The following is an 18,181-nucleotide window of genomic DNA, read 5'->3' as shown; positions in this document are numbered from 1 at the left end:
AAATATACCGGTCCTGACAGTGTTTGTTTTTGTGATTTATGAGTAATTTTACTGTAATTTCCTGTGGGGAATTAGAAAAATCAATCTTTATACATGCCAGAAAATGATCTGCACTTGTAGTTGAGGCAGTAGTAGCCTAGACATTTATTGTCTTTAATGGAAACTGGGTCACAGTGCGCCACATTTGAGACATGTAACAGAGTGGAAAGAAAGCAGAGTGGAAAATTGAAATAGAAATAGCTAAACAAATGAGAGCAGCAACAATGGACGCTGTAGCCTGTGTCATGGAAAAACGCATTGGCAAGAACAGGTGTAATCCCCTCAACCAGGTGCATTGAGTTTAATTAAGTGTGTTTGGTTGACACGTGACAATACAGATGAAAGACTGTCCACCCACATGCTGCTGTCAAGGACCTACAGATGAAAAAGGTGCGTTAGTGAAGATATGGGGGGGTTGGTGGTGGTATGGGGAGAAAGTCAGCCGGGGGGCGGTGTTATTTAAAAAAACAAAACAAATTTGCTCCATAATAAATAGGACACGTGAATGTGAACTTTCTGTATTGTTCTTAATTTCTTCTGTGTGCCTGTTATTCAAGTAGCCTACCGTATGGTTTTCAACTTGAAAACCTCCACCTGACCAAATTATCATGAAAGCTGCAAGTAGCTATTGGGAGTTAATTTGGGTGAAGTAGAGACTCCTATCCATGTCTCTCCGCAGTCACCTGTCACAGCCAGCTACCATGTGGCCCTCCAGAGCACTTAACTGTTGCTGTGTTTCCAAGACCACCAGCTAAATTAGGGGCAAAGCTGAAGCAGGGCCGAATAAGAATCACAGCAACAACAAATGGTGCGTAGTGGTTTTTTTTTTTCTCTTAATCTTTTTTTTTTTTTTTACTTTGCTGCTTCCTGTTGGCATTCTGAGAGAATATCTATCAATGTCATGTTTGACATCTTATACTGTATGTGTCTTGGTGCAGCATGTTCTTCTAATGAAGGGCTGTGGGAACAGCTGATGCATCCAAATGACTAAAACGAAATGGGCGTTGTACTGTCCAGGTAAAGAGTTCTGCTGTTTGTTTGTTTTTTACTTGGAAAAACCAAACATAGTGGCACATAATAACTGACTTGTGTGACAAGGAAATTTCCTAGTTTTAATCTGTCTCAAGATCGCACTTCTCTGTGTCTGTGTGTGTGTTTATGTGTCAGAGTGAATAACAGTTGTAGAGCGGCTTCCAGAGAGCCTGTCAACACACTCCAAACAGTGAGCAGCATCTCTGACAGAGAAGTTAATAGTACAGGCAGTGACCACTCCTCCATCATACCTATCCAGAGCAAAGGTAAAGGCTGTTTTTTTTCTTTTGTATGTTGCACACACAACTACATACTTGCAGTCACACTGTGCTCTTTTGTGTTTCCTCTGCCTGCAAGCAGTGTGCGAGTCAGAGGAGGTGCTGGTCCCTGCTCTACCAGAAACAGCCCTTGTAGAGCGAGGTTACGTTACCCCACAGCAAGTGTACAACCTGCTGAATGCAGAGGAAGGCCAGCCCGCCTTATATGATCCCTACTACATGCTCTTCCTGGACTGTCGCAGCGCAGAGAGGTGGGTGCTGCACAGACATAAGAATGTATATGAGCAGACAATAAAGGCTACAACTGTGCAAGAAACTGAAGTATAAGTTTTACAAAGACAGTGTTAATGCAGGACATTGTTCAAGATCACTTTGTATAACAGTTGCTGTTTGGCTAACAATACTGGAAGGAAAAGAGTTTCCTGAGCTACACTGTTTGAGAATGTTTAAATGACATATTTCGTGATGTTGTATACTTTTCTTATTGTCAACAAACCCCACAAAAATATGCAAACCAAACAATGAATTGATTCAACCAGTAAATGTATTGTCTGATGTACTGCAGCTCATTCTTCTGGGCCATATTGCTCCACTGTTGTCCAAAAAACAATTAGAAATGCATCAGTGAGCGGCGATATTACTCTTTTTCATTATAATAAACATGAATGCTTTAATTGACCCTGTCCTTCTGCTAGAGATACTTACTAGACCACCTGAAATATGCTAAATATGTAGAATATCACCAGCCTCATCACTGAGTAAAGTGGCCTAATGATATATTACATCTGTGCATAATGATGAATAGATGTGTGTGTTTAGGTACAAGGATAGCCACGTGGTGACAGCGCGGGCAGCTGTGACAGTGATCCACCCTGAGCTGGGTTGTCTGATCAGCTGTATAGAGCTGCAGAAGTACTCCATCATACTGCTGTACGCAGAGGAAGGATGCAGCCCAGGTCAGCAAAACCACAATCACCTACTCCTACAAACAGACATGCACATAATTATGCAGGACAACCTACTTCATACTAGCCAGGCGTAACCATGTTTTAAAGGGATAGTTCAACATTTTGGCAAATTCACCTATTGACATAATCCCTATAGTCATAGGAGTAAGTTCGTTACCTTTAATTATCAGTGCATGTTGTTTTGAGATCCGCAGCGCAGAGACGCGAGCTGCTCAGTGAACACAAAGGAGGTGAATGACAAGGTCCCTTGTTCCTCATCAAACTCATCAAATACACAATCCAACAACTCCAAAACGCCCTTGTGGACAATTTGTGACCTGCACATTCACCACACAATGAAATAATACTGTACAATTATGTAACATTACGACACAGGAAGCAAATACTCGGACTCGGACTACTTGCCCTTTTGAAATCACTCCACCCTGTCTGGAATGTAGTTCCGGCTAAGCATTTGCCCCGAAAACAACTCTGTCTCGTAACGTTACATTATTATTTCATAGCGTGGTGAATGTGCAGGCCACAACTTGTCCACAAGAGCATTTTGGAGTTGTTGAATTGTGTATTTGATGAGGGACAAGAGACCTTCTACCCTAACCCTAACCTACTTCTATGACTATATGGATTATGGCCATAGGTGAATTTGCCAAAATGTTGAACTATCCCTTTAAGGTTAAACAGTTGAGGATGGTGGTGAACATGGTAATATACTTTAAGGTACAGTCTCACAGTAGACTTGACTTTTGTAATCTATGTTGTGGATTGTATTGTAATGATTGATCTTTTCTATTCTGTCATTGTGATGGTTCCTGTGGGCAGTGTGAAGGCCAGGGCTGACTCCCCAGGCCTCCAGCGTTGTTTCTTCCAGCTCAGCGCACTGGGAATGGACCCTGTCATCCTGCTGGGAGGATTTTCAGCCTTCGATGCCCTCTACCCTTTCCTGTGCACACCACGAATGGTCCTGCTTGAACCTGAGCGTCACATGCTCACCATCTACCCCTCAGAGATCCTGGAGGAAGCTCTCTACCAGGGCTCTGCCTCCCAGGCCTCTGACTACCGCATCATTAAGAACCTACACATCACACATGTGGTCAACGCCACTGCCAATGACCCTGATGCTTTCCCCAGCATCCTTTGCTACCTGCGGCTGTGCCTGAGCGATAATGCCCAGCAGGACCTGGTGGAAGCCCTGCCGCTGGCATCCAGGTTTATCAACGCAGCACTAAAGGCTGAGCCACCTGGTGTTCTGGTCCACTGTAGCATGGGCAAGAGTCGCAGCTCAGCACTAACGCTGGCCTTCCTCATGCAGCACCACCGCTGGTCACTGCTTCACGCCCTACGCTGGCTGAAGGAGAGGAGGGCATGCACAGCACCCAACGTGAACTTCCTGCGTCAGCTACTGACTTACGAGGAGCAGCTCTTTGGGAGCAGACTCACCTCCCTGAACGACATCCGCCGATGACTGGAGTAAGAATGGGAATAGAAAAGAGGACACACTGGATATTTCCTTTTGTACAGTTCACAGTGTGAGAAATTGTTTTTGTTTTTTCCATATTTCACAATGAGAAAAGGTGAGAAAAAAAGGGAAAAGATGAGGCTGATGAAGAGGTGGATTTTGTAGGCCTAGGCCTACTGCAAGAAAGACTGGGATAGGAGTAATTTCCCCATGACTTTGACAAGCCACAAAGAGTGTTTCTATGCCTCAATAACAACAGTAATCATACAGAAACGTTATATTGTGACCTCTGTATGAGTCAGTAAAAAACAACAACCATTGTTATAACATTTTCTTTGGTTCTAGTTGAAAAATCTTAAATAATAAAGTGTAGGCTATCTATCACTTTTCATTAGGCTGGCTTCTTTTTTTCCTCAGTTTTATCCCTTGAGGTCATGATATTGTGTTCTTTCTGAGTCATAACATTCATACACCTTGGCTTGTAGTATCTACAGGAGATCAATTGATTAATTTGGGTTTACACATCTGGAAATATTGCAGTCAGCTTGACAGCTGCTGCTCCTATTGGTACTCCCTCACTCTCTTTCACACACACACACACACACACACACACACACACACACACACACACACACACACACACACACACACACACACACACACACACACACCCTTAGCTCCACCCTGCTGAAATCAACATGCAGCAGGAATTCCCTCCCTCCAGACACACTTTTTAGTTGGAAGCACAGATTCTTCTGGAATGTGTGAGAGAAAACTCAAAGTGAAAAAGTAGCAAATACCGTTTGGAAAAGTGACGATCACCCTGTAATCAAGACTACGATGCATATGCATTTTGCATGTCAATTAAAAATAAAGTGATTTTTTTTTAAGAGAAAGGAAAGTATTGTTAGGTTTAAGGGGGGTAAACAATTTGTTCACTTTCCTATTTTTATTTTTACATCTAAAGTAGCCCATGACTGCTAATCCTTGGTTGTTAAACCACCGGTTAAAGACAATAACTATAAACACCTCCCCTAGCAATTTACAAACGACAGCCCCCCCCTCCTAAATCCAGTAGTAGGAGGCTGACTGTCTGCATGTGAGAATCTGCACGTAGCATTCAGACCCAGACTTGTAGAAATCCAGCCCTAACCAGCAGATGGCCAACACTGCACCGAAACATCTCGAATAGGACGGAACCAGCAGCAGCAGCAGCAGCAGCAGATAGACTGACTGACTGACACCGTCGTTCATCTTCCCACCGTTTTACTGCACCGGTCCGGCTGAGCTCACTCCATAGAGGAGAACGCAGCGGCCGAGTGGGACACAAACACATCTCTGCTGCTAAACTCACTGGACGGCTCTCGTTTAGGTAAATATATATCGACTCCTGGTGCAGATAAGATGACAAATACTAACCTATACAGAAACACTGCAGCCGTTTCAGGTGATTTTTCGTGTCAATTGTACAATTATTGGCTATTTTCCCATCGTATTTTTTTTGTTTACAGTAGCGACCGATAAACTTACAACTTCTATTTGGCCTCCACCGTCACATAACATATAACTTCTATTTGGTTTCCATCGTTACGTTAGAACTTCTATTTGGTTTCCATCGTTACGTTAGAACTTCTATTTGGTCTCCATCGTTACGTTAGCTAGGTAGCTAGCTAAGGACTAGCTATACTTTGGTAAAACTTTGGCATTTGGGATAACTCTCGGGCAGCAGTCATATAATATGGTAAGCTCGAACTGATAGAGGGGAGTTCAAATGAGCCAAATTCAGTTATATCAAGGCGATAATGGCTTGAAAAGAGAACTTAGCTTGGGGTTTTCCTCCATGAAAAACTAGCGTAAATGTTATGGAATTCCGATGCAATGCAGCGTGGGATCCTACTGCTCTCACTGCTCTGTGTTGCATGCATTCATTTAACAATATAGACAGATTTAGTACCTTAACAGACAATATTTTGTACATTAACACAAATACTGCTGTATGACACTCAAATAATAAGAAAAAAAAACTAACGTTCCCTGAAAACTTTTTAAATATTTGCATGCTAATCACTTAAAAGCCTCTCTGCAAAGTAGTTTTGGATTAAAGCAGCCTACAGACACTAATAGCTGCCATCATCCAGGCATCAAAATCCTCGCCGTGAGTCAGTTTTGCAGGGGGTTATTGACGGGTTACAACAGGTAAAAAAAAAAAAAAAAAAAATCATTCAGTCAGACTCCATTGGGCAGTGTGCAGTCGGCACATGAGTTTCCCCGGCGGGGAGGGGCGAAGACGTGGCAGTCCTCTCTTCCATCCACATCCTGTGTTGTCTCACTTCACAGCTTCTATCCCAGTAAAACTTGGAGAAGACAGTCGTGATGCTGGCAGTTTCGCAGCGAAGAAGATATTGTGAGATGCTGTAATATAAATATTTGTTCAAAAGTTCAGTTCAAAGCTCCAGTAACTGCTGTGAGGCTGAAAATACAGAGAAATTCCTGTCCCTTGAAGTACTTGAAAGGTGAATGGAATTTATTAGCCCTATTACTTTTTACTGTGTAATTGGGTAATTATGTCTTCAAATTAGTAAAAAAAAAACTCTGTAAAACCAGTAAAAACCATATAGCCTATTGATATTTTTAAGGAAATAATATATTTTATTAATGGTTCTTTGCTGTCTCATTCTATCCACTTAAATATAAAAGATGCTTTGATTTTTTTTATGGTACAACTGGGTTACTTTGCAGTTTTTGTGTAATTGTTCCCTTATAATTGAGGAAGAAATCATTTTCACAGGAGGCAGAAGAACCAATTTATGTCCCGACAGCTTTTTACTTACTTGGTTACTTTAAAATCCACAACTGTGAGCAGTGGGAGCATTGTGATATATCCACATTTTCCTGAATCTGTGAGGGTGAAAAATTGTTATTTAATGAATATGTTTAAGCAGAATGCTGCTGCCCAGTTTCCACATAGTTTAAAAGGTCAGAAGAAAAAACGTTTAGGCAAATTCTATATAAATGAGTTTTTCCGTAATCTTTTTTAAAATTGCATCCTCAAGTGTCGGGCATGTGTTTTTATATACCTTATGTGCTGTCAGGAATGTTTTGGTGAATGTGTGCATACAAGCATGTACACTTTCACTACCAGTCACTCATGTGTGGCCTGACAAATGGATTGAAATGATTACCGTTGCAGCTTTAATCTTGACATTACACTTCTGTATTATTATAACAAGACAGACACAGTAGCTGTAACCCTCTCATTACAGTAATTACATTTCACTGAGTTTTTATTCAGGTGGAAGTCTTAGTCACAAAGGAATATTTATGCATTTCTAAACCGAGTGGCACCACAGATTCTGGAAATTGTATTTTGCCTCACAGTTTCTACTTAAAAATCCAGAGAACACTTGAATTTAATGCAGTTTAATAGACCAAGTTGAGTTATAACAGATTTGTTTTCCTCCCTCGATGCTGCCTGCTGCTGACCTAAATTGAAATCCCATGTGAACTCAACCTTGTGTTTTCACCAAAGGCCTGTCACTGTGGCAGTCAGAACCTGCCTGAGCCTGTTGTCTGCTGTCAGTGAATACTGCAGACACACGGTTCGTGCATGACCTTTACTTTACCACGAGGCAAATTTGCATAAACTTGTGTGTTACAATCTCCAACATGTATGTGGCTGTTGGTGAACATTTTGAACATGAATTAATTGATCTAGAAACAACAGAATCTAGTTCTATCATGGATCCTGCCACTAGAGGTTAGTCATTCGAGTTTAGAAAGTTAGAGAATGTATTTACAACCAACTAAATTTCATGTCACGACAGTAACGTAAAAGTGACAAACCAATAAATCTATATTTGTCACTCTTGGTACACTCTCTGTGCCTTATTGTGTGAGAAGTTGTCTGTTAATTATTTTATCATGAGCCCTTTGTCTCTGTTATGTCTGGTCTATGCCTATTTTTTTCTCAAATTCACAAATAACCCAGCACTGTCTTTAGGAAGGCAGAACAGAAAAATAAGAGACAAGCAGTACTCAGCTTATTATCTTACTTGTGTTGTCTATAAACTAGATAATAATAAAAAAAAACAGCCAGAGGTCATAGTTTATCTGCTGAATTGGTAACAATCCCAGTCCCTACTCGTTTAACAGCCCCTGGAGATAAATAATAAATACCAACGTCTAATATACACAGCTTCAGACTTGTGTTGTACAGTTTTGGGAAATCCTGATTCTGTTGGGATAATCTCCTTCCAACAAATTCCTCCAAGTCTATTTCATTGTTATCAGTTACATTGGAAACATTTGTCACAATGCTGCGCTGCACAGCAAGGTTTGGCCTTCAGGTGTGGATCCAGGAGGCATCACCGTGCACAGACATACATGCATACCTTGCCATGTGTAAACTTTACTCTCTGCATGTGTGTCTGTGTTGTCTTCTCATTTTTCGTCTGTATGGGCAGACAGATCACAGTGCCACTCCTCACAGGCCAAAAACGCAGTGGTAGTTATGGCTGTGCCAAGGCCAAAGCCAAACCGGACACAGTGACGGCAACCACAGACTTATATTTGGCTTTTTTGTGGTGGGTGGGTGTCTGCTCTTCCAAAAGGATTAAGAGGATTCTTGTTTTACTATGGCTTTGATTTCTGCTTTACCTTTAGTTGATTCTGAATTTATAAATATAAATTTCAAGCTGTGTATATCCTAAATGGTCAGGTAAGCCTAATCGCTGAAAACTTATTTTGCTACCTACGTAGAGAGTAACATTTATCCATTGAGATGGTTTTGGTGTTGTTTTAACCAGATTACTGCTGCTGAGACTTCTGCTTTCTCAACAGCAACGTCTCTCTCCAGAAACAATAACCCAGTTGCTCTGGTCAATCCACAGATTCTGCTGCCAACAGCTTTCACTGGGAACTATTTTCTACCAAAGAATGAAATAAAGCTTAACCATCTAAGTAGGTCTGTGGATAATCCAGTTTTAAAAGGAGTTAACAACTAGGTTTTGAATTTGGTAGGAGCAGCACTGTAGTTACTAAGGCAACAATATGAGAAATCAGGGAGGTTTCAGACAGTGGAGAAAGCAGTATCTGGATGAGTTGTAAGGGCAGGAATGTTTGATGTGGCTCAGTGGGAGTAAACTCAAGTAACCCAGTCAGATGACTGAAACTTGAAAAGGGAACTTCTTACATCTTACATCTGTCTGATTTTAGGGATATTAGAGTGTGACTGCTTTCAGTATTAAGTTGTTGGATCTGACATGACAGGTCAGTTTGGTGTCTTATTCTCACTTCTCCATTTTTTTTTCAGCAGGATGGAGCTACCGTGTTGGTGCTTACTGTTGCTGAGCTGCCTGAAGACGCTCTCAGCTCACAACGACTTCTACACCTCCATAGGTAAAACCATCAAGCAATATACTGTATGGTGCTCATGTTGAAAATAACTTATCCCCCCGCTGACTTTACAGCTTCACCACACACTCTGAAGCAAAAAATGTCATCACATAGTGAGATCTAAGTGAGTCTTAAGTTGACGGAGAGGTGTTTCTGATTTGTATTCCTCAGGCCAGATGACAGATCTGTTATACACAGAGAAAGATCTTGTCACCTCTTTAAAGGACTATATCAGAGCAGAGGAGAACAAGCTTGAGCAGGTCAAACGGTGAGTTTCACACACACACACACACACACACACACGGGTTGATACGCAGATACGCATGCAATATTTATTCAGTTGTGAGCAATGCATCTAACCCTGTATCGCCCTCTCTGTGATAGGTGGGCTGATAAGTTGGACTCCCTGACAGCTACAGCCACTCAAGACCCCGAGGGCTTCCTGGGCCACCCTGTGAACGCCTTCAAACTGATGAAGAGGCTGAACACAGAATGGGGAGATCTGGAGAGCCTTGTCCTCAAAGACACCACTGATGGTACGGATAAGGAAAAGGAAAATCTGGATCAAATCAGCAAACAAACTCAGCAGCAATAAACTCAGTTTGTGTTTCTGCAGCAAGCTTACCTTTACGCTTATATTGTCTTTATAGTGCAGGGATGTTTTTTGTTTAAGTGGTAGCTTGTTAATGTTGTACTGCATATTCATACTCTATTCATTTGTTTTTCTCACGTCTGGCTTATTGTAACTACCGGTATAACTCTTATCTTGTACATATTCATCTTATTATGCGTTTTCTGTTCTCTCCTGTCCCGTTTCTCTTAGGATTTATTTCCAACCTGACCATCCAGAGGCAGCACTTCCCCACAGATGAAGACCAGACCGGGGCTGCTAAAGCTCTGCTCAGGTTACAAGACACTTACAGACTGGATGCAGACACCATCTCTACAGGAAACCTACCTGGTATGGGCATTGACTGAGTGCATACCATATCACCTTGGCACAAAGTGTAGGATTTTTTGTTTAGTGAGTGTTTTTCATTATGAAAGAAGTAATTGTTTTCTCTTATGTACTGTATAATGTTTCTCTACTGTGTCTTCTGACTGCTAGGAGTGAAACACAAGAGCCATATGACAGTGGAGGACTGTTACGAGCTGGGGAAAATTGCCTACTCTGATGTCGATTACTACCACACAGAGCTGTGGATGGCCCAGGCCTTGAAACAGCTTGACCAGGGAGAGGAGTCCACTTTAGATAAGGTGACTGTACTCGACTACCTCAGCTATGCCATTTACCAGCAGGGGGAGATAGACCGTGCCCTGGACTTCACCAAGAGGCTGCTTGAACTGGGTGAGTCTCTGCATAGATATGAAGCATTTTTCCAGTTTTGAAAACTACATTATTGAACAGTCTCTCTTTATTACAAATTGTCTTTACTAGGGTGTTAGAAATTGGCATTTTTTTTTTATCAGTTTTTTTTTTTCAGACTTGCACAGGTACTAAATTTGATCTTGTTTGGTTTGACTGAAAAGAATAGAAAACCAGGGGCCAACATTTTTAAGCTACGTAGACATAGATACATTTTACAGATTTAATTCTCATTTATGAAACAGTGTTCCCTGCAAAATCACTTTTATGCAGAGATGTGGGTAAAGCTTCTCAGAGAAGACCTGATATGATGATAACCAGAGAGGGCTGTGTCATTACCGTTACATTTCACGCCATTGTGCTGTTTTGAAATCATGAATTTGGAACAATATTCTGATTTGGTCGTGACCTTGGTGGATCTTTTCTTCCCAAAGAGCCTATGAATTGATTTGCTCTATTTTTAGCTCTTGTTTCTCAGAACTGGATAACCTCAGACTGAACAAATAGCATATCATTATGTCATGTTGGAAGCTCAGTTATTTTGATTGCATGCGGTGTGAGTATTCTTAGATGACATTGTTGCAGTCATCACTATTTGTGATCACCAATATTTACTTCTGTTGGTTTTGTAATTTTCCTATTTCAGACCCAGAGCACCAGCGCGCCAAAGGCAACCTGAAGTACTTTGAGTTTCAGTTGGAGAAGCAGAGAAAGGCTGCAGAGGCTGAACCTGAAAAAGAGGCGGAACGAGTGAAAAGGGAGACCAAAGAAAAGAAGAAGCCCAAAGATAAGGTCCCGAGTTACATGCTCCCAGAGAGGAAGAAGTATGAGATGCTTTGTCGTGGGGAGGGCATCAGATTGGTGAGAACCACAAAGGGAAACACAAAAGCCGCAATTTATGACCTTTAAAATACAAATCTGTTTCAATGCCTTTGTTTCCTGCATTGCTACTCTCTCAATCAGACCCCCAGAAGGCAGAGCCGGCTGTTCTGTCGCTACTACGATAATGGTCACAATCCCATGTATGTGCTGGCACCTGTCAAACAGCAAGATGAGTGGGACCGCCCTTACATCGTTCGCTACCTTGACATCATCTCGGACAAAGAAATCGAGAAGGTCAAACAGCTGGCAAAGCCCAGAGTAAGTGATTCTTTGTGAAGTTTTCCACGCTGCCATTATTGATGCTCGTATGAAGTGGTGTTGGTCACTGCAGTTAAATGCGATCTACTGAGTGATTAGTTAGGCCTTTTTTCAGTTTCTGTTCTGAGGTGTGATAATGTTGAGGAGTGGGCGGTCAAAGCTGTGAAACCGGTTGATGTGATGCTACGAGTTTGACAAGCTCACAGACACACACATATGTCTGCATGTGTGTGTGTCTGTGTGTGGGTAAATCGTGTCCCTGGCTTCACAGCTTCGCAGGGCCACCATCTCCAACCCCATCACAGGAGTGCTGGAGACAGCTCCATACCGGATCAGCAAAAGGTAAGGAGGGCCAGGAGCCGCCAGGAACAGAGTGTATAGGAGAGAGTTGAGAGGGGAAATGAGCTTTTCTCCCTCTTTTTCCCCTCAAAAACTGATTCCAATTCTCTTCTGTATTCCCGTCCGTCCATAATAGCATCTCTCCGCCCTGCCAAAGCTGAAGGGCTCTTGAGCTGAAGCAAACGATCCAGCTGAGAATGATCACAGCTTTACACAGCACAGAAATATTTGTAGACAGATTTTTGGTTTATTACGGATGTTTAATAAATATTCAATACATTATCTCGTGGTGCAATCACAAATGAGAGAAGAAATTAATGTGTATAGCGAGTTCTTAAAAAAAAAAAAAAACTTTTGGACTATGCTGCTGTTCTGTAAGGATCTGTTGTGGATACGTTTCTGCTCAGGAGTCTGCTTTAGAAAGGTAACACATGAAAAAATTGGTGGAGAAAAAGTGTTACTTCTTCTGCTAGCTGATATTAACATAGTTGCTTTATGTGAGCCAGGAGGTGTGTCAGAGGCAGCTATTATTTCCCTACTGGTGCATTTTCTTACTTGGAAACAGAATTTGGTCTTAGCTCTGCCTCATGGAACATTCTCTTGGCCCAACTGAAGAATAACATTGACAACTAGTGACCAGATTTGCCCTTCTTTTCTCCCTCTCTTTCCTCTCACTTTCCACTCATCCTCCTTTGTGAATCACATTCCATTGTCCTTTTTTTCCTTTGTTATCCTCTTTTCCTCAACCTCTGTGCCCTTGTGTGCTGCGGGAACTACTGTAGTTAAGGCGAGCCACGGTGCATGACCCCCAAACTGGGAAACTTACTACGGCCCAATACAGAGTCTCCAAGAGGTAAGGGGTCACAGGTCATCAGGAGGGCACCTTCCCCTCCTCCTAATTCAACTTCATCTTTACCTCTGCACCACTAATTCAGCCCTGCATCAAGCAAACACCCTGGAAAGAACAATGAAAATGTTCAGCTACACCAAGACACTAGAGGACGTCTCAGTTTGGTTTAAGTGTAAACTTCAGCAGATGTCTGCCACAACATCACACTGAGCTCAAACATCATTTAAACCAAGTTAAACAGGCCTCTGTTGTTTTTGGTGTCAATGAAGTTTTCTTTGTCCTTTCGTTTTGACCAAGAGATTCAAGCATTTCATGGAACTGCATAGTTTTGACAAGCTGTTTTCTTTCCCCCAGAAGACCTTCTCAGGTTATTGGAGATCCAGAACATGGGATCTCTGTTGCCCATTGCACTTTTAAAAGCTCATTACAGTTGCTGTGGTTCTACTATGCTTCAACATCTTCCACATCCATATCAGCAAGAAACAAGAAAAGACAAGGGTCTGGATGCACAGATAGTTGAAAAATGTAAATGTAGGTTATTTAATTTAAGTTTTGTAGATGCATTACACATCGTTAGTTGAGTTGCATCTCACCCTAAAAATAGCACCCACCAAAACCACTCTTTGGTTTTACTGTTCCTGGTAATTAATGTTTGAGTGTAAGGGAGTGGTGTCCCTTTGATGTTTTGTACGTGTACGTGCTCACCAGCATGCATTTCCAAATGCAGTGAGCATCTAGTGATGGAACAGTTGGACAGGACAGATGAATGGACTCAGTAAAGTTTGTCCTCTGCTTGAACTGGCTGTAAGACACATGAGGAAAGAATTTGCTGAATCACATTTGGTCAAGCGCCTCCCCCCAAAAATATAATTTATTATCAACACAAACTCTAAATGAAAAAAATGATGACTCATCCCACTGTCTCTCTCATACACAACTTAGTATACACACACATAACCAAGTAAATCTGCAGAAATTCTCAAAAACACCTCCATAAGGCGGACGACGTGGGAGTTGTCTCATGGGCTTTTGTGATTTCAAAAAAATCCCCTAAATTTGTGCAAGTGTTGGAATTGGAATGGATTTGGTCACTGTATCATGGGGCTTGTATCTTTCATAGTACTTTGAGTAGCTGGGATGGTTTTTTAATCCAGATATTAAAAATAACTGTAAAAACTGCAATTTTACACATTACAATCTGCATTTCGTCATATTTTAATAGTTTACCAGAGTTCACTGCTATGATCAGTCCAGAGCTTATTTTATCAGAGGCCCTCTCTTAGACTGGGGTGTGGGAGTGAGCACGGAAGGCAGGTTGTGTCAGGACAGTTAAAATATTTTACTATAATCCTTAGCCAGACTCCTTTGCCAAATAACCCACCAGACCCAAGTGCAGAGTCTGAAATCTGAACAACTCTGTACCCTGAGCTGATTGGAGATTCTGAATGTTGGGCAGTCCTCCTAGTTTACATTTTCTTTTCCACTCCCCCTTTCTATCATCTGATTGCACAACCTCACTTTTAATTCAAGCTTTTCACGGCAAGCTTTCTGCATGACGTCTCTTTGTCATTTCTATTGCAAAAGAAATCTTTGGTGCCACCTAGTGGACAAATATGTGTGCTCACATACAGCATTGTGTAGCAAGTTCCTCTAGTTTCTCAACTGGTCTGTTTCCCTCCTGTATTCCAGTGCTTGGCTCACTGGCTACGAAGACCCCATGATTGACAAGATCAACCAGAGAATTGAGGATCTCACGGGGTTGGAAATGGACACTGCAGAGGAGCTGCAGGTAAAAGTGACTTTATTACTTCAAAGTCATTGACATTCAACCTACCTTTCTGTTTGACGATCTCATTTGTACAGTTGCGAGACTATTATTTTATTGATCTCTTTAGGTCGCAAATTATGGTGTTGGAGGTCAATACGAACCTCACTTTGATTTTGGAAGGGTAAGAACCTTTATGATTCATACAAGTTGATTTCTCTTTATGTACAGGGTGTTGATGTAGCAGGACATTAAACCTTTAACCTTAACTTGTCTCCGCAGAAAGATGAGCCTGACGCTTTCAAAGAGCTGGGCACTGGGAACCGCATAGCAACATGGCTTTTCTATGTGAGTAAACACTTCCTGAAGACCAGTGTTGTTAGCTTTAAATTCAAAACTGCCTGTAGTTAGTTAGCTGTGTCAGCGGTGCTGGCATGTCTGCCTTTACATATGTGACTTATGCAGATAAGGATTGTTCTAACCCACAGAGCCACATCTTAAATTCTGATAACAATCCCAATTTTTCCAAAGCAACTGAAAATATCATGATAAAACAATATGTGAAACATGGCGTCATGGATTTAAATAGTTCACTTCTTACAGGAATTCTTAAGCCTCAGTGAATTGTTTGTAGTAACAGAGAGTGTGACATTGTCATAAGTGTGAAATAGTACAGTTAATTTTAGGGTCTATGTTTCTCAAGTGCAGGGCAGTTTCAGTATAAAAATGTTTGCCCTCATTCTCTCAGCCATTATTTATATACATGTAAATTTTGAATAGTGTAGGACTAAACCAAAGGAATCTTTTTGGCCTTAAATTAGAGGAGAAGATATGGTTGTGAGTAAAATTTTGTTCCTGTTCGAAAAGCTTTGTATAAATGGAGCAGTCCCATATTTACAGATGAAAGTGCATTGCTCACTACAAATTTCATTCTTGTTTTTGTTGAGGGTGACACCCTGGTAATACACATCAAGGACTGTCTGATTATAGGCTGTGCTAAGTCTTTGCTGTTATCAAAGAAAGATCTTTGTTAAAGAGGTCCCACCCTGACAATACTCTGCACTGCAGTACAGAGAAAGTTACATTAATCTGTAACAAGGAAATATATAAGGACAAATAACTTTCAGAATTCATTTAGCAAGTCTAAAGTCTATCACTGAATGTAATTTAAATTTTTGAACCTGCTGGATTATGTGATTTGAACTGTGCCACTCTGTCTCTGTTTTAGATGAGCGATGTAGCGGCAGGTGGAGCCACAGTATTCCCAGATGTTGGCGCAGCTGTTTGGCCCAAAAAGGTAACCAGCCGCTCGTGCTACATCACTTATCAACAGCCATTAATGACTGACTCCATGGTAATGTTTGAATTAGTCAACTAAATCAGTGTACGTAATTAATTAAAGGTAAAGGTAAAGGTACTTTATTTGTCACAGTCCACAGGTGTTTTTGTTTGTAAGTGTCGCACACACTAATAAAAATTCATTCTGCAAAATGCTGTGACTGTGAGGAAGAGTACGGATTAGTCGGCACATTCAGTAAATTTATTCATTGTTATCTCTCTCTCACACACACACACAACAAAATCCTCTAATTGGGTAACAATGCCATGCAAAATTGGATCACTTATTATAAGCAATTGCCTATTTGTTAATTCCCGTCATAGACAGAAAGTTCCTCAAGTCCCAGTCTCTTTTAACAATCACACAGTAGCAGATGCGCACAAGTGTGTATTAAAAACTGCTTTTTATATTCTACTGGTCAAAAAATCTCTGGGAATTAATTTGGGAGACTGAGTCTGACTCTTTCCTGGAGGGTTTGTGCCACGTTGAACCTCTGACGTCTGTCGTTTGTGTGTGTACTCCAGGGTTCTGCAGTGTTCTGGTACAATTTGTTTGCCAGTGGGGAGGGAGACTACAGCACCCGACATGCAGCTTGCCCAGTGTTGGTGGGCAACAAGTGGGGTAAGCTCCTCTTAACATGGTTCCCTTTTACAGTAACCATCTATAAGACCAGAGTAAATACCTCTTATGATGTTCATTTTAAAGGAAATTTAACACAAGACATGTTTTCTTGAGCTTGTAATATAATTAGGGTAAATATTTGTACTGTGTCCTAAGTAATCGAAAACCAATATTACTGTCATGCTAATTATCCTCTCTCCTGTATATTCAGTATCAAACAAATGGATCCATGAACGAGGTCAGGAGTGGAGGCGACCTTGTGCCCTGAGTGAATCTGCATGATGGAAAAAGAAAACTTGTCACCTCCCTGCTCCTCTCTGCCCTTCCTCGTGACCAGAGAACGCTGCTGCAAATCACAGATGAGACATATGGACACACACGAGTCCAGACGGCTCGCCCACTCTCTACAAACACTCTTGTTTTTCCCAGCTGTTCTGCTCTGAGCCCAGAGATTGTTTGGGTTAATGTCGAGCCCCTGGACAGTATTAGCATTGCTGTGACTGATAACATGTTCTTCAGAGTGTTGTATGGTTTTCGAGAAACACTCCATGCCCTCTTTTCACTCCCAGGTTCTTTCTGTGCACTCTGTATGAACTCTAGCTCTGTGGTGAGGTTATCCTTCAGTAGGGACTGGCCTTCCTCCCGCTCATTAAGGGACGAGGGGATAGCCTTAAAAGGACAGTCCACATTTTTAAGAGGCCTCTTTGATTTGTTGTATTTCTTTCATTCCTTTAACAGAACATGTACACCTGTGTTTTTTTTTGCGAGTGAAAATGTTTAAAAGTGAAAATCAACAGTGGTTGCAAACCATTTATCTGTAAAATTACACACTCCACCTTCAAAACGGTGAATTTATTTTCTCAAACCATCTTATTCCTTGTGTCTGTCTTTACAAAGAACTAGCCGGTCCAGTAGGTTCTGACTTTTCTATCTTATTTATATGTGGTAGCGTTCTCTGCTTCTAAAAATGTGGTTTAAAAAAACATCTTATGGGCTGTGTGGAGGAAATGAAAAGAAAATCTGATCACAGTCCAGTATTTCTGGTGAAAAACAATACTAAGCCAACATCTATGCAGCACGATTATCACATATCAAACACACATTGTTAGGCTGCCTCAAAGCCATACTGTTTTTTAGTAGTAGTTTGATTTATCACACTGATATATTTGTAAGATTTGTTGTATTAGATCACACTATGTTTTACAAATGTGTGGGCACACTAACACCTGGATGTTGACACATGTTGTCACATACATCCAGTATGCTGCATAGATTTTAGTGTTATATTTCACAAATAACAGAACATGAACATCAGGGAATGGGGGAGTGGACTCCATACATTACACTACATTGCGCCGTAATACCTTGTTTTTTTTTTGTTTTTTTTAATGGAGTGATTGATTCTGGCAGGTTTGTAACAGTGTCAGTGGTGACCAGTGCTTTTCAGTGTGAGAAAATGTGGGTTTTTTCAAGGAAGATGCATTTTTATTTATATGTCCCAAGCCTATTTTGTGTGTTCATGTCTTTTATAAAAGTCTGAAATTGTTTGTTTTCTACAATAAAGACTGATTTGTTGATCTGAAGTTAATAAAAA

General features: G+C 41.2%; 2 protein-coding genes across 5 annotated transcripts; both read left to right on the top strand.

Annotated features, from left to right (window-relative positions):
- Positions 1–1,036: 1,036 nt before the first annotated feature.
- On the top strand, positions 1,037–3,779 carry LOC310997726 (serine/threonine/tyrosine-interacting-like protein 1; the record flags this gene model as incomplete). Its single annotated transcript, XM_083987516.1, has 5 exons — positions 1,037–1,056; positions 1,207–1,337; positions 1,429–1,600; positions 2,169–2,305; positions 3,130–3,779. 5 exons carry the CDS (start codon positions 1,037–1,039, stop codon positions 3,777–3,779), a joined length of 1,110 nt encoding a protein of 369 aa, XP_083843642.1.
- An 879-nt stretch (positions 3,780–4,658) lies between these two features.
- On the top strand, positions 4,659–18,148 carry p4ha1b (prolyl 4-hydroxylase, alpha polypeptide I b). 4 transcript variants are annotated; one of them, XM_083987636.1, is made up of 15 exons: positions 4,812–5,145; positions 9,085–9,170; positions 9,339–9,435; positions 9,552–9,703; positions 9,991–10,128; positions 10,276–10,515; positions 11,180–11,394; positions 11,497–11,673; positions 12,795–12,865; positions 14,552–14,651; positions 14,758–14,811; positions 14,910–14,975; positions 15,856–15,924; positions 16,491–16,587; positions 16,799–18,148. In XM_083987636.1, the coding sequence occupies exons 2-15, from the start codon at positions 9,089–9,091 to the stop codon at positions 16,867–16,869; spliced, it is 1,629 nt and encodes a 542-aa protein (XP_083843762.1). In that variant the 5' UTR covers positions 4,812–5,145; positions 9,085–9,088; the 3' UTR covers positions 16,870–18,148. The 4 variants fall into 4 exon arrangements, with proteins under 4 accessions (XP_083843764.1, XP_083843763.1, XP_083843762.1 ...); XM_083987635.1 differs by lacking the exon at positions 12,795–12,865 and adding an exon at positions 11,945–12,015 and having other exon boundaries at positions 4,814–5,145; positions 16,799–18,147; XM_083987638.1 differs by lacking the exons at positions 14,758–14,811; positions 14,910–14,975; positions 15,856–15,924; positions 16,491–16,587; positions 16,799–18,148 and adding an exon at positions 13,220–13,393 and having other exon boundaries at positions 4,659–5,145; positions 14,552–14,639.
- The last annotated feature ends 33 nt before the right edge of the window (positions 18,149–18,181 follow it).

Source organism: Trachurus trachurus (assembly GCF_905171665.1).
Source record: "Trachurus trachurus genome assembly, chromosome: 15".
NCBI classification, from domain to species: Eukaryota; Metazoa; Chordata; class Actinopteri; order Carangiformes; family Carangidae; genus Trachurus; species Trachurus trachurus.
The sequence above is the reverse complement of the archived record's forward strand: the minus strand, read 5'-3'. Positions and strand labels throughout refer to the sequence as shown.